General features: G+C 53.7%; 1 protein-coding gene across 1 annotated transcript in view; it reads left to right on the top strand.

Annotated features, from left to right (window-relative positions):
- The window catches only part of LOC134948065 (deoxyribonuclease-1-like), a 186,248-nt gene extending 172,268 nt beyond the window's left edge, over window positions 1-13,980 (top strand). The window contains exons 7-9 of the mRNA XM_063935822.1: window positions 595-685; window positions 3,091-3,277; window positions 13,286-13,980. Of these exons, the coding sequence (XP_063791892.1) occupies window positions 595-685; window positions 3,091-3,228 (229 nt within the window). The 3' untranslated portion in view covers window positions 3,229-3,277; window positions 13,286-13,980. The remainder of the gene's footprint in view (window positions 1-594; window positions 686-3,090; window positions 3,278-13,285) is intronic.
- Window positions 13,981-17,000: the final 3,020 nt, after the last annotated feature.

The following is a 17,000-nucleotide window of genomic DNA, read 5'->3' as shown; positions in this document are numbered from 1 at the left end:
GAGAGCCGGAGTCGCAGCTGCTGCTCAGTGATACATCCCGCTGTAACAATCACATCCTGCAGTAACCTCATGCCCAGCTGCACTGCAATTCCTGATAGATGGGTGAGAACATTCTGACTGGGTGGCCGTACTACAAAGACAAGATCACATGATGCAGGGGCATTGATGATGGAGGGGGGCAGCCATGATGGAGGGAGGCAGCCATAATGGAGGGGGGCAGCCATGATGGGGGGGGGCAGCCATGATGGAGGGGGGCAGCCATGATGGATGGGGGCAGCCATAATGGAGGGGGGCAGCCATGATGGAGAGAGGCAGCCATGATGGAGGGGGGCAGCCATGATGGAGGGGGGCAGCCATGATGGAGGGGGGCAGCCATGATGGGGGGGGGGCAGCCATGATGGAGGGTGACAGCCATGATGAAGGGTGGCAGCCATGATGGAGGGGGCAGCCATGATGGAGAGAGGCCTTTGCAGCAGAAGGGCATGCATTGGACAGTGACCTGCACTCTGTGCCTCCTCCAGGCTGAGGAGTTACTACTAGGATAGCGCCAGCGCTTGAGAAACCTTTTGAACCATTCTTCTGATTATGTTTCAGGATCGTGGTTTACGGTCAGGAATTAGCAGATTTGGTGACATTTGCTGGAATTTACAACTTTACAAAACAACTGGGACTCAGTGAAGAGCAGGTATTGTCCTGACATAACCCACCCTCAGCGAGAATAAAATGTCTTTCCTGACAAGTCTTCACACACAGAGGCAGCCGTTTATGTGGGGGAACCTGCGCTCATTAGCGTGCTGCCGTCTATGTGGGAGAACCTGCGCTCATTAGCGTGCTGCCGTCTATGTGGGAGAACCTGCGCTCATTAGCGTGCTGCCGTCTATGTGGGGGGAACCTGCGCTCATTAGCACGCTGCCGTCTATGTGGGGGGAACCTGCGCTCAGCGTGCTGCTATCTATGTGGGGGGAACCTGCGCTCATTAGCGTGCTGCCGTCTATGTGGGAGAACCTGCGCTCATTAGCACGCTGCCGTCTATGTGGGGTTACCTGCGCTCATTAGCACGCTGCTATCTATGTGGGGGGAACCTGCGCTCATTAGCGTGCTGCCGTCTATGTGGGAGAACCTGCGCTCATTAGCGTGCTGCCGTCTATGTGGGGGGAACCTGCGCTCATTAGCACGCTGCCGTCTATGTGGGGGGAACCTGCGCTCAGCGTGCTGCTATCTATGTGGGGGGAACCTGCGCTCATTAGCGTGCTGCTGTCTATGTGGGAGAACCTGCGCTCAATAGCGTCCAGCCGTCTATGTGGCGGGAACCTGCACTCATTAGCGTCCAGCCGTCTATGTGGGGGGAACCTGCGCTCATTAGCGTTCTGCCATCTATGTGGGGGGAACCTGCGCTCATTAGCGTGTTGCCGTCTATGTGGGGGAACCTGCGCTCATTAGCGTGCTGCCATCTATGTGTGGGGAACCTGCGCTCATTAGCGTGCTGCCGTCTATGTGGGGGAACCTGCGCTCATTAGCGTCCTGCCGTCTATGTGGGGGGAACCTGTGCTCATTAGCGTGCTGCCGTCTATGTGGGGGAACCTGCGCTCATTAGCGTGCTGCTGTCTATGTGGGGGGAACCTGCGCTCATTAGCGTGCTGCCGTCTATGTGGGGGAACCAGCGCTCATTAGTGTGCTGCCGTCTATGTGGGGGAACCTGCGCTCATTAGCGTGCTGCTGTCTATGTGGGGGAACCTGCGCTCATTAGCGTGCTGCTGTCTATGTGGGGGGAACCTGCGCTCATTAGCGTGCTGCCGTCTATGTGGGGGAACCAGCGCTCATTAGTGTGCTGCCGTCTATGTGGGGGAACCTGCGCTCATTAGCGTGCTGCTGTCTATGTGGGGGGAACCTGTGCTCATTAGCGTCCTGCCGTCTATGTCGTGGAACCTGCGCTCATTATTGCGCTGCCGTCTATGTGGGGGAACCTGCGCTCATTATTGCGCTGCCGTCTATGTGGGGGAACCTGCGCTCATTATTGCGCTGCCATCTATGTGGGGGAACCTGCGCTCATTATTGCGCTGACGTCTATGTGGGGGAACCTGCTCTAATTAGCGTTCTGCCATCTATGTGGGGGAACCTGCGCTCATTATTGCGCTGCCGTCTATGTGGGGGAACCTGCGCTCATTATTGCGCTGCCATCTATGTGGGGAACCTGCGCTCATTATTGCGCTGCCGTCTATGTGGGGGAACCTGCGCTCATTATTGCGCTGCCATCTATGTGGGGGAACCTGCGCTCATTATTGCGCTGCCGTCTATGTGGGGGAACCTGCTCTAATTAGCGTTCTGCCATCTATGTGGGGGGAACCTGTGCTCATTAGCACACTGCCATCTATGTGGGGGAACCTGCGCTCATTAGCGTGCTGCTGTCTATGTGGGGGAACCTGCGCTCATTAGTGTGCTGCTGTCTATGTGGGGGAATCTGCGCTCATTATTGCGCTGCCATCTATGTGGGGGAACCTGCTCTAATTAGCGTGCTGCTGTCTATGTGGGGGGAACCTGCGCTCATTAGCGCACTGCCATCTATGTGGGGGAACCTGCGCTCATTAGCGTGCTGCTGTCTATGTGGGGGAACCTGCGCTCATTAGTGTGCTGCTGTCTATGTGGGGGAATCTGCGCTCATTATTGCGCTGCCATCTATGTGGGGGAACCTGCGCTCATTAGCGTGCTGCTGTCTATGTGGGGGGAACCTGCGCTCATTAGCGCACTGCCATCTATGTGGGGGAACCTGCGCTCATTAGCGTGCTGCTGTCTATGTGGGGGAACCTGCGCTCATTAGTGTGCTGCTGTCTATGTGGGGGAATCTGCGCTCATTATTGCCCTGCCATCTATGCGGGGGGAACCTGCGCTCATTATTGCGCTGCCATCTATGCGGGGGGGAACCTGCGCTCATTATTGCGCTGCCATCTATGCGGGGGGGAACCTGCGCTCATTATTGCGCTGCCATGTATTTGTATGCACCCAGAAGTGGAGATGGGGGCTTTCTGTGATGTAATAATAAATATGACATACAGCCTCTCTCTCTGTAATGAACCTGTGCTTCTATTCCTCCAGGCCCTGAAAGTCAGTGACCACTACCCAGTGGAGGTGAGCCTGGATGTGGCGCTGGGATGCTCGAGGACTCTCCTCCCATCACTCAGCGCCATTGTTCTCAGTCTCCTATCTGCCAGTGCGGCCGGAAGATTCCTTTAAATTGAAGAATGAGAATGAAAAAGAAATTACTTTGCCAGAGATTCAAAAGGTGCTTCTTCTGCCCAGCGCTCCTCCATATTGCTGACACGCTGCACCTGCCGACTGTCTCCTCTGCCCAGCGCTCCTCCATATTGCTGACACGCTGCACCTGCCGACTGTCTCCTCTGCCCAGCGCTCCTCCATATTGCTGAGACGCTACAACTGCCGACTGTCTCCTCTGCCCAGCGCTCCTCCATATTGCTGAGACGCTGCAACTGCCGACTGTCTCCTCTGCCCAGCGCTCCTCCATATTGCTGACACGCTGCACCTGCCGACTGTCTCCTCTGCCCAGCGCTCCTCCATATTGCTGACACGCTGCACCTGCCGACTGTCTCTTCCGCCCAGCGCTCCTCCATATTGCTGACACGCTGCACCTGCCGACTGTCTCTTCTGCCCAGCGCTCCACCATATTGCTGAGACGCTACAACTGCCGACTGTCTCCTCTGCCCAGCGCTCCTCCATATTGCTGAGACGCTGCACCTGCCGACTGTCTCCTCTGCCCAGCGCTCCTCCATATTGCTGAGACGCTGCACCTGCCGACTGTCTCCTCTGCCCAGCGCTCCTCCATATTGCTGAGACGCTGCAACTGCCGACTGTCTCCTCTGCCCAGCGCTCCTCCATATTGCTGAGACGCTGCACCTGCCGACTGTCTCCTCTGCCCAGCGCTCCTCCATATTGCTGAGACGCTGCAACTGCCGACTGTCTCCTCTGCTCAGCGCTCCTCCATATTGCTGACACGCTGCACCTGCCGACTGTCTCTTCTGCCCAGCGCTCCTCCATATTGCTGACACGCTGCACCTGCCGACTGTCTCTTCTGCCCAGCGCTCCTCCATATTGCTGAGACGCTGCACCTGCCGACTGTCTCCTCTGCCCAGCGCTCCTCCATATTGCTGAGACGCTGCACCTGCCGACTGTCTCCTCTGCCCAGCGCTCCTCCATATTGCTGAGACGCTGCAACTGCCGACTGTCTCCTCTGCCCAGCGCTCCTCCATATTGCTGAGACGCTGCAACTGCCGACTGTCTCCTCTGCCCAGCGCTCCTCCATATTGCTGAGACGCTGCACCTGCCGACTGTCTCTTCTGCCCAGCGCTCCTCCATATTGCTGAGACGCTGCACCTGCCGACTGTCTCCTCTGCCCAGCGCTCCTCCATATTGCTGAGACGCTGCACCTGCCGACTGTCTCCTCTGCCCAGCGCTCCTCCATATTGCTGAGACGCTGCAACTGCCGACTGTCTCCTCTGCCCAGCGCTCCTCCATATTGCTGAGACGCTGCAACTGCCGACTGTCTCCTCTGCCCAGCGCTCCTCCATATTGCTGAGACGCTGCACCTGCCGACTGTCTCTTCTGCCCAGCGCTCCTCCATATTGCTGAGACGCTGCAACTGCCGACTGTCTCCTCTGCCCAGCGCTCCTCCATATTGCTGAGACGCTGCAACTGCCGACTGTCTCCTCTGCCCAGCGCTCCTCCATATTGCTGAGACGCTGCACCTGCCGACTGTCTCCTCTGCCCAGCGCTCCTCCATATTACTGAGACGCTACAACTGCCGACTGTCTCCTCTGCCCAGCGCTCCTCCATATTGCTGAGACGCTGCAACTGCCGACTGTCTCCTCTGCTCAGCGCTCCTCCATATTGCTGAGACGCTGCACCTGCCGACTGTCTCCTCTGCTCAGCGCTCCTCCATATTGCTGAGACGCTGCACCTGCCGACTGTCTCCTCTGCTCAGCGCTCCTCCATATTGCTGAGACGCTGCACCTGCCGACTGTCTCCTCTGCTCAGCGCTCCTCCATATTGCTGAGACGCTGCACCTGCCGACTGTCTCCTCTGCCCAGCGCTCCTCCATATTGCTGAGACGCTGCACCTGCCGACTGTCTCCTCTGCTCAGCGCTCCTCCATATTGCTGAGACGCTGCACCTGCCGACTGTCTCCTCTGCTCAGCGCTCCTCCATATTGCTGAGACGCTGCACCTGCCGACTGTCTCCTCTGCCCAGCGCTCCTCCATATTGCTGAGACGCTGCAACTGCCGACTGTCTCCTCTGCCCAGCGCTCCTCCATATTGCTGAGACGCTGCACCTGCCGACTGTCTCCTCTGCCCAGCGCTCCTCCATATTGCTGAGACGCTGCACCTGCCGACTGTCTCCTCTGCCCAGCGCTCCTCCATATTACTGAGACGCTGCACCTGCCGACTGTCTCCTCTGCCCAGCGCTCCTCCATATTGCTGAGACGCTGCAACTGCCGACTGTCTCCTCTGCCCAGCGCTCCTCCATATTTCTGAGACGCTACAACTGCCGACTGTCTCCTCTGCCCAGCGCTCCTCCATATTGCTGAGACGCTGCAACTGCCGACTGTCTCCTCTGCCCAGCGCTCCTCCATATTGCTGAGACGCTGCACCTGCCGACTGTCTCCTCTGCCCAGCGCTCCTCCATATTGCTGAGACGCTGCACCTGCCGACTGTCTCCTCTGCCCAGCGCTCCTCCATATTGCTGAGACGCTGCACCTGCCGACTGTCTCCTCTGCCCAGCGCTCCTCCATATTGCTGAGACGCTGCACCTGCCGACTGTCTCCTCTGCCCAGCGCTCCTCCATATTGCTGAGACGCTGCACCTGCCGACTGTCTCCTCTGCCCAGCGCTCCTCCATATTACTGAGACATTGCAGCTGCCGACTGTCTCCTCTGCCCAGCGCTCCTCCATATTGCTGAGACGCTGCACCTGCCGACTGTCTCCTCTGCCCAGCGCTCCTCCATATTACTGAGACATTGCAGCTGCCGACTGTCTCCTCTGCCCAGCGCTCCTCCATATTGCTGAGAAGCTGCACCTGCCGACTGTCTCCTCTGCCCAGCGCTCTTCCATATTGCTGAGACGCTGCACCTGCCGACTGTCTCCTCTGCCCAGCGCTCCTCCATATTACTGAGACGCAGCACCTGCCGACTGTCTCCTCTGCCCAGCGCTCCACCATATTACTGAGACGCTGCAGCTGCCGACTGTCTCCTTTGCTCAGTGTTCCTCCATATTGCTGAGACGCTGCAACTGCCGACTGTCTCCTCTGCTCCGCGCTCCTCCATATTGCTGAGACGCTGCACCTGCCGACTGTCTCCTCTGCCCAGCGCTCCTCCATATTGCTGAGACGCTGCACCTGCCGACTGTCTCCTCTGCCCAGCGCTCCTCCATATTGCTGAGACGCTACAACTGCCGACTGTCTCCTCTGCCCAGCGCTCCTCCATATTGCTGAGACGCTGCAACTGCCGACTGTCTCCTCTGCTCAGCGCTCCTCCATATTGCTGAGACGCTACAACTGCCGACTGTCTCCTCTGCCCAGCGCTCCTCCATATTACTGAGACATTGCACCTGCCGAATGTCTCCTCTGCCCAGCGCTCCTCCATATTGCTGAGACGCTGCACCTGCCGACTGTCTCCTCTGCCCAGCGCTCCTCCATATTGCTGAGACGCTGCACCTGCCGACTGTCTCCTCTGCTCAGCGCTCCTCCATATTGCTGAGACGCTGCACCTGCCGACTGTCTCCTCTGCCCAGCGCTCCTCCATATTGCTGAGACGCTGCACCTGCCGACTGTCTCCTCTGCCCAGCGCTCCTCCATATTGCTGAGACGCTGCACCTGCCGACTGTCTCCTCTGCCCAGCGCTCCTCCATATTGCTGAGACGCTGCAACTGCCGACTGTCTCCTCTGCCCAGCGCTCCTCCATATTGCTGAGACGCTGCAGCTGCCGACTGTCTCCTCTGCCCAGCGCTCCTCCATATTACTGAGACGCTGCAACTGCCGACTGTCTCCTCTGCCCAGCGCTCCTCCATATTGCTGAGACGCTACAACTGCCGACTGTCTCCTCTGCCCAGCGCTCCTCCATATTGCTGAGACGCTGCACCTGCCGACTGTCTCCTCTGCCCAGCGCTCCTCCATATTGCTGAGACGCTGCAACTGCCGACTGTCTCCTCTGCCCAGCGCTCCTCCATATTGCTGAGACGCTACAACTGCCGACTGTCTCCTCTGCCCAGCGCTCCTCCATATTGCTGAGACGCTACAACTGCCGACTGTCTCCTCTGCCCAGCGCTCCTCCATATTGCTGAGACGCTACAACTGCCGACTGTCTCCTCTGCCCAGCGCTCCTCCATATTGCTGAGACGCTACAACTGCCGACTGTCTCCTCTGCCCAGCGCTCCTCCATATTGCTGAGACGCTGCACCTGCCGACTGTCTCCTCTGCCCAGCGCTCCTCCATATTGCTGAGACGCTGCACCTGCCGACTGTCTCCTCTGCCCAGCGCTCCTCCATATTGCTGAGACGCTGCAGCTGCCGACTGTCTCCTCTGCCCAGCGCTCCTCCATATTACTGAGACGCTGCAACTGCCGACTGTCTCCTCTGCCCAGCGCTCCTCCATATTACTGAGACGCTGCAACTGCCGACTGTCTCCTCTGCCCAGCGCTCCTCCATATTACTGAGACGCTGCACCTGCCGACTGTCTCCTCTGCTCAGCGCTCCTCCATATTACTGAGACATTGCAGCTGCCGACTGTCTCCTCTGCCCAGCGCTCCTCCATATTGCTGAGACGCTGCAACTGCCGACTGTCTCCTCTGCTCAGCGCTCCTCCATATTGCTGAGACGCTGCAACTGCCGACTGTCTCCTCTGCCCAGCGCTCCTCCATATTGCTGAGACGCTACAACTGCCGACTGTCTCCTCTGCTCAGCACTGCTCCATATTACTGAGACATTGCAGCTGCCGACTGTCTCCTCTGCCCAGCGCTCCTCCATATTGCTGAGACGCTGCACCTGCCGACTGTCTCTTCTGCCCAGCGCTCCTCCATATTGCTGAGACGCTGCAACTGCCGACTGTCTCCTCTGCTCAGCACTCCTCCATATTACTGAGACATTGCAGCTGCCGACTGTCTCCTCTGCCCAGCGCTCCTCCATATTGCTGAGACGCTGCACCTGCCGACTGTCTCCTCTGCCCAGCGCTCCTCCATATTACTGAGACGCTGCAACTGCCGACTGTCTCCTCTGCCCAGCGCTCCTCCATATTGCTGAGACGCTGCAACTGTTTGTTCTTCTCCATGTGATGCCCAACAATCGCTAGGCTTGTCAATGGCGTCCCGAGAACCCTGTCTCCTCTGACCCCCGGGATGTATGACCGTCTCCTCTGACCCCTGGGATATGACTGGGGAGGGTTAGGCTTTGGGGGTAGGTTTAGGCTGCGGGAAGGGAGGGTTAGGGGGGCAATCCCAACCCCGGGTGTATGACTGTCTCCCCTGACTGCCGGGGTGTATGACTGTCTCCCCTGACTGCCGGGGTGTATGACTGTCTCCCCTGACTGCCAAGATGCATGACTGTCTCCCCTGACTGCCGGGATGTATGACTGTCTCCCCTGATTGCCGGGATGTATGACTGTCTCCCCTGATTGCCGGGATGTATGACTGTCTCTCTTGACCCCCGGGATGTATGACTGTCTCTCTTGACCCCCGGGATGTATGACTGTCTCTCTTGACCCCCGGGATGTATGACTGTCTCTCTTGACCCCCGGGATGTATGACTGTCTTCTCTGGCTCCTGGGATGTATGACTGTCTCCCCTGACCCCCGGGATGTGTGACTGTCTCCCCTGACTGCCGGGACGTATGACTGTCTCCCCAGACCCCTGGGATGTATGACTGTCTCTCTTGACCTCCGGGATGTATGACTGTCTCCCCTGACTGCTGGGCTGTATGACTGTCTCCCCTGACTGCTGGGATGTATGACTGTCTCCCCTGACTGCTGGGATGTATGACTGTCTCCCCTGACTGCTGGGATGTATGACTGTCTCCCCTGACCCCCGGGGTGTATGACTGTCTCCCCTGATTGCCGGGATGTATGACTGTCTCCCCAGACCCCTGGGATGTATGACTGTCTCCCCTGACCCCTGGGATGTATGACTGTCTCTCCTGATTGCCGGGATGTATGACTGTCTCCCCAGACCCCCGGGATGTATGACTGTCTCTCTTGACCCCTGGGATGTATGACTGTCTCTCTTGACCCCCGGGATGTATGACTGTCTCTCTTGACCCCCGGGATGTATGACTGTCTCCCATAACCTCGGGATGTATGACTGTCTCCCCTGACCCCCGGGATGTATGACTGTTCCCTGACCCCCGGGATGTATGACTGTCTCCCCGGATCCCTGGGTTGTATGACTGTCTCCCCTGACCCCTGGGATGTATGACTGTCTCCCCTGACCCCTGGGATGTATGACTGTCTCCCCTGACCCCTGGGATGTATGACTGTCTCCCCTGACCCCTGGGATGTATGACTGTCTCCCCTGACCCCTGGGATGTATGACTGTCTCCCCTGACTGCCAGGATGTATGACTGTCTCCCCTGACTGCCAGGATGTATGACTGTCTCCCATAACCCCCGGGATGTATGACTGTCTCTCCTGACCCCCGGGATGTATGACTGTCTCCCCTGATTGCCAGGATGTATGACTGTCTCCCCTGACCCTCGGGATGTATGACTGTCTCCCCTGACCCTCGGGATGTATGACTGTCTCCCCTGACCCCCGGGATGTGTAACTGTCTCCCCTGACCCCTGGGATGTATGACTGTCTCTCCAGACCCCTGGGATGTATGACTGTCTCTCCAGACCCCTGGGATGTATGACTGTCTCTCCAGACCCCTGGGATGTATGACTGTCTCTCCAGACCCCTGGGATGTATGACTGTCTCTCCAGACCCCTGGGATGTATGACTGTCTCTCCAGACCCCTGGGATGTATGACTGTCTCTCCAGACCCCTGGGATGTATGACTGTCTCCCCTGACCCCTGGGATGTATGACTGTCTCTCCAGACCCCTGGGATGTATGACTGTCTCCCCTGACCCCCGGGATGTATGACTGTCTCCCCAGACCCCTGGGATGTATGACTGTCTCCCCTGACTCCCGGGATGTATGACTGTCTCCCCTGACCCCCGGGATGTATGACTGTCTCCCCTGACTGCCAGGATGTATGACTGTCTCCCATAACCCCCGGGATGTATGACTGTCTCCCCTGACTGCAAGGATGTATGACTGTCTCCCATAACCCCCAGGATGTGTAACTGTCTCCCCTGATTGCCAGGATGTATGACTGTCTCCCCTGACCCTCGGGATGTATGACTGTCTCTCCAGACCCCTGGGATGTATGGCTGTCTCTCCAGACCCCTGGGATGTATGACTGTCTCTCCAGACCCCTGGGATGTATGACTGTGTCTCCAGACCCCTGGGATGTATGACTGTGTCTCCAGACCCCTGGGATGTATGACTGTCTCTCCAGACCCCTGGGATGTATGACTGTCTCTCCAGACCCCTGGGATGTATGACTGTCTCTCCAGACCCCTGGGATGTATGACTGTCTCTCCAGACCCCTGGGATGTATGACTGTCTCTCCAGACCCCTGGGATGTATGACTGTCTCTCCAGACCCCTGGGATGTATGACTGTCTCCCCTGACCCCCGGGATGTATGACTGTCTCCACTGACCCCCGGGATGTATGACTGTCTCCACTGACCCCTGGGATGTATGACTGTCTCCCCTGACCCCCGGGATGTATGACTGTCTCCCCTGACCCCCGGGATGTATGGCGGTCTCCCCTGATTGCCAGGATGTATGACTGTCCCCTGACCCTCGGGATGTATGACTGTCTCTCCAGACCCCTGGGATGTATGACTGTCTCTCCAGACCCCTGGGATGTATGACTGTCTCTCCAGACCCCTGGGATGTATGACTGTCTCCCCTGACCCCCGGGATGTACGACTGTCTCTCCAGACCCCTGGGATGTATGACTGTCTCTCCAGACCCCTGGGATGTATGACTGTCTCTCCAGACCCCTGGGATGTATGACTGTCTCCCCTGACCCCCGGGATGTACGACTGTCTCCCCTGACTGTCGGGATGTATGACTGTCTCACATAACCCCCGGGATGTATGACTGTCTCACATAACCCCCGGGATGTATGACTGTCTCTCCAGACCCCTGGGATGTATGACTGTCTCTCTTGACCCTCAGGATGTATGACTGTCTCCCCTGACCCCCGGGATGTATGACTGTCTCCCCTGACCCCCGGGATGTATGACTGTCTCCCCGACCCCCGGGATGTATGACTGTCTCCCCTGACCCCCGGGATGTATGACTGTCTCCCCTGACCCCTGGGATGTATGACTGTCTCACATAACCCCCGGGATGTATGACTGTCTCTCCAGACCCCTGGGATGTATGACTGTCTCTCTTGACCCCCAGGATGTATGACTGTCTCTCTTGACCCCCAGGATGTATGACTGTCTCCCCTGACCCCCGGGATGTATGACTGTCTCCCCTGACCCCCGGGATATATGACTGTCTCCCCTGACCCCCGGGATGTATGACTGTCTCCCCTGATTGCCAGGATGTATGACTGTCCCCTGATCCCCGGGGTGTATGACTGTCTCCCCTGATTGCCAGGATGTATGACTGTCTCCCCTGACCCCCGGGATGTATGACTGTCTCTCTTGACCCCCGGGATGTATGACTGTCTCTCTTGACCCCTGGGATGTATGACTGTCTCTCTTGACCCCCGGGATGTATGACTGTCTTCTCTGGCTCCTGGGATGTATGACTGTCTCCCCTGACCGCCGGGATGTATGACTGTCCCCTGACCGCCAGGATGTATGACTGTCTCCCCGAATCCCTGGGATGTATGACTGTCTCTCTTGACCCCCGGGATGTATGACTGTCTCCCCTGACCGCCGGGATGTACAGGGCCGTCTTTTCGTTTGGGCTCAATATGCTCTTGCCCAAGGGCCACAGGAGTAAAAGAGTCCTAGTCTGATAGCTGAGGGTCCCCTCTTTCCAGGGGTACCAGATTTTTAAAAATCAGCCCTGGGGAACCGGATATATCCGACTTCAAAGCAGTGGTCCTCATCCAAGCCTGTTAATTGTTTTTTCCAGCCAGATATCTCGGGTTCTGTCTAACTTAGAGTTTTTCTGAGGGTATAATCCAAAAGCTGGAACTCTCCCCTTTCAGTGGACACTGGCAGCTTGTCTCTACTATGCCCAGAACCAGAGATATCAGCCTTCCAGCAGCTGGTCCCTGCTCCAGCGCCACACGCTTAATATCCAGTTTTATATATAAATTGTTGGATTGCTCTGGCTCCTGAATGCTGATCCCCAAGTCCCCAGCACCTCCTGAAAGGTGGGACTCTCTAGTTTTTTGTTTTTTTTTAGTTTTTTTTAATCTCATTATGCTAAGAAATCTATTTCCAGGAACTGGCGATATCTGCAGTAAAGCAAGTTGCCCTGACCCCCAGAAAATGATGAATATTAAGCCCACTCCACTATCCACCCCTCCCCAGTGTATTAAACCCCCCTACCACCCTGGAAGTCAAGTACCAGGGCCCCTTCATTCAGCACAATGTCCTCTTCTACAGTTTAGGGTTCTCCTTCCCATCCCATTTGTGCAGTAAAGGAGAAATTAGCAGAAATTATTTCTCCAGGTCCTACATGCTGAGCGGAAGACAGAACCCCCCTTTCCCCCGTGGGACATCAAAGCTGCCACTGATAACACCCCCCACCCCTACCGCTAATGGGTGGGTAGGGGCCCCAGTGTATTGCTGTGCCTAGGGCCTACACTGCTGTTAAGACGGCCCTGTGGGTGTACGACTGTCTCTCTTGACCCCGGGGTGTACGACTGTCTTCTCTGGGTCCCGGTATGTATGTAATAAGATTTAGCATGTGGAGTGCAGCTTATCTCTGGAAAACCCTAACTCCAACATCTCTACCTCTGACACAGCTGCCTCGGAACTCTTGGATGACTCAGAGTTGTTCTTAGTCATTAATGCTGTATCTGATAGTTCTGCAATTGTTCACAATGTCCCAGGATATTATTATTATTACTATTATATTGACCATGTATTTGCATGTGATGAGAAATTTAGCAGTGGTGCGCTGAGGAGGGTATAGGGCATAATACAAAAATAAGACAAGAACAGGTGAAATACAGGACATTCATGTAAGAATAACAATACATCAATCATCATAGGTAATGGCTATAATAAACGGTTATTCATGAGAAGATGCAGGAAGAATGATACTGGGAAGCACCTGGAAGAGAGCTTACAATCTAGGTTCCTGTGATAATGAGGACTGTGTTGTGCAGGGAGGGCTATCATTTCTCCATTGTCTGGAGGAGATGTAGTCTGGATCCTGGCGGGAGATGTACAGGACCTGGGCCCTCTGCTCATATAAACACATCAAAGTATAAACAACCTTGGTATGGGACATGTTATTTTGGTATTCCAATAACAGGGCAATAGAAGAAGCCCACTGCTCCGGAAAACCAGGGATAGAAGACCACTAAATGTTTTAACTATGAACATATTTAGAATAGGCAAGAAAAAACATTAAAATGGGATAACGTGAGTCAGGACCTCCATATTATACCAAGAGGACAATTGGAAACCTTCCCTCAGAGAATCCTCAGCTTGCGGGAAAACTAGGATGGACGTAAGGTGACCAAGTGGAGAAGGATTTATCTGCCAGAACCTCCTTATTAAAGGGAGATTCGGTCTAGTCCATCATACAGAGGAATGACAGCCTGGGAAAGAACAAGGAGATGTTTGGTATGACCAGATCAATGCTTTGGGACAATATGGTAACTGACTACCAATGACAACCTCTGTGATTGGGAATTAGAAGATATGTTCCAAAAAGCCAGAAATAAACAGTTCTAACATATTTGTAAAAGGCCTCGATGGTCAGTGTCTGTGTGTTTTTCATGATGATAAAGCTAAATATTTATCGTATATAAAACCCTTTAAGAGGTCTAAGAACACTGTACGCTATTTACGTATGAAGTACCGTAAGGGTACGCACGTTGCGTAACAATCGCTTAGCCGTAGTCGAGACGCTCAAGCGTCACGTTCGCTCACGGCCAAGGGATCACAGACAGGCACGCTATTGGCTGCCGACTAACGTAATGATTCGCTATAGCGTAGCGGACGCTCGGGACCACGAGGAGATCACCAGCGGCGCTGACGCTCACAATGTTAAACCTTTGTATCTAAACCATAAACAGTGTATTGTGCAGTAAAACCTTAGTGTAATGATAGAGTGTAAATGCAACACAGTATAACCTTATTACCTCAAAAGCTGTTCGAGCGTCACCGACGCTCTGAGAATACTTAACACTATAAGAAATACACAGATACCGTGCTCAGGGTCCAACGCCTAATATATATATTATGAATGATATACTTGCAAAAGAATTAATACAATACAAGTCATACACTACAATATAACATAGACTAACTAACCAGATAACTACACAGGAAATACAATACAATACAATTACGTCTTAAGGGAAAATAAGAGAGAAAGAGGAGAAGAGAGAGAGAGAGAGAAAGAGAGAGAGAGAGAGAGAAATGGCTCACAATAACAAGAAGATCAATATGATTGCGGAGAAACACTTACGCACAAGGGGAAACGATCGCATGCGCCTCGATATCCAGCTCCCGATTATCAGCAATGAGAACCGTTGAAGAGAGTGTACTGGATATGGTCGGCCTGCCTATTTATGTCCCACACACAATACAATTCAATGGTCCCTACAATCTCATTGTTCATTGGACACAGGAATTCGGCTTCGCATTATAACAAAAGGTCATAGGTTGATTCATACAGGTGGGCTGTGACTACTTCCAACTGTTCAGGTGGGTGGGATACTGGGTTTCCCGCCGCATGGCTAAGTAAGAGCAAATAATAGTAAATGGACATAAACTTCTTATGTCCATAACTATTCGCACGAGCGATTAATCCGCTCCAAACCAACGCCGGAATATTGCTATTTAAATACTCTTCCGATGGGTACCAAACACCACTGTATGACCCCTGTTGGACCCTTCGTACAATACAAAGAGGAATCTCTCTGTCCAGGAACATGCTATATTAACTAAACTTTCAGAATCTATCAAAGGGACCATGATCTACAAAATACATTATATAGTGAAAATATGTAACGATTGAGTCGCACGCTACGATCACATAAACTCTACCGTAAATACGCATACCGTGCGCCTGCGGGTGCCCGCGACTGTGAGTATGCGCACGTACGGGAGAGCGTACGCATGCGCAGCACGGACCTGTGTGAGGTGCAAATATGGTAGTGTGCATAGAGATATTTTTCTGACTTTGACAGTCCACCCTTTGGCAGTCAACAATAACTGCCACCTTCTAAAACATTTCAAAAAGAGAAAAATATATGTCAGAGGTTAATACATTTCCATGGTTGGGTAAGGGAGGAGAGAGGAGAAGGTGTGAAGAGGGTATGACCTAGTGAGATAGCAGAAGCATGTGTGTATGAGTCCATGTTTGGGGGGTCATGTATCATCCTGCCGTACGTGTTGTACATCAAGCTTCGAGGTATTGCGAAGTATACATTTGAATTCCTTCTTATCCCGTATTAAGGGTCTGTGGATGGGCTGTCAAACTCTACCGAGCTCTTTTCGGCTGTGGTTGTAACAAAATGGGGGAGCACATTTTAGTTGATGATACATGAATGGGGGAATTATGTGATTGCTGATATCTGTGCCTGTATTCCCTATCGACTATGTGTGTCATTACCTGAGGGTTGTAGAAATGAAGATAAAGAACACTTATGGTAAATGCTGTGGTATTCTATGTCAGGTTAATGTACATTTGTCGGTTGAAGTCTTGTTCGGTGTCTGTTGGTTGTAGTCTTCTTTGTGCTTTTGCCCATAAGGTGCGAGCAAAAGCTGTCAATGTCCATAGATTTACAAAAGTGTTGGGCTAGCGTAATTTTAAAATTTCTAGGGAAACTGGGGATCTATGGCATAGTTCATCAAAAATCTGTGTATAAGGTTGTCAAAACTTCTTCTTTAATCCATCTGTTGTCTGTATATCGGCTCATCAAATTCCTCGTCCAAGTGGGTCTTTTTACCTTGGAGGAAAACGGAAAAACAGGTGAAAGAAACGGACCGTATAATCGCATTTTCATTACATCATTGTTTCTACCGTTGGGTCATAAATCAAGTCTATTGGAATTACAGTTTCCTCACTCCTCAAACTCATTACCCTGGTACGATGTTTGCACTTCATTAAAGCCTGACCGCATCTAAATATCAAGCCAATTGATATGACAACACCTAAGATACATAGGAGAAACTTCCCAACATCCATTATGACTCCTTGAGCCCATTCTCCTAAACCAGAAAACCAATTTCGCGGGTTCAACCATGACACCCAACCAGTCAGCTCATTACCTACAGCAGCAAGAGTGAGATTGTGTCTTCTGCGAAATTCCCACTTCAGTTGGAGAATATCGTCCATCTTTTGGTCTATGACCTCGACCGGATCCTCGGTGCTATTTGTAATATATGTGCAACATTTCACGCCGTATTGTGTTGCCAGTGTGACACAATATCCGCCTGTCACTGCTGTGAGGTAATTAAGAACCATTCTATGCTGTACCAGTTCTGTTTTGTAAGCTTGAAGTTCCCTTCCAGTATACTTAAACGTGTCATCATACATTTCAGTGATATTATCTAACAAATTTGCAAGCGCAGAGATGTATCTATAGTTCATCACTCCTCGAGCGGTGCGAGTGAAATCTAGCGCAAGTAGAACCTGAATCCCGGTGGATTCATGGATCATGTCAGAGGCCAAATGCTCTGTTCTCTCTGTCAGTTGCCTTTTAACTACGTGCTCGTAATGGGTGTGAGTATAAGGAGCTTGGGCAC

The sequence above is a fragment of the Pseudophryne corroboree genome, chromosome 8 (genome assembly GCF_028390025.1).
Source record: "Pseudophryne corroboree isolate aPseCor3 chromosome 8, aPseCor3.hap2, whole genome shotgun sequence".
In the NCBI taxonomy this organism is placed as follows: domain Eukaryota; kingdom Metazoa; phylum Chordata; class Amphibia; order Anura; family Myobatrachidae; genus Pseudophryne; species Pseudophryne corroboree.
This window is presented reverse-complemented; position numbering and strand designations above follow the sequence as displayed.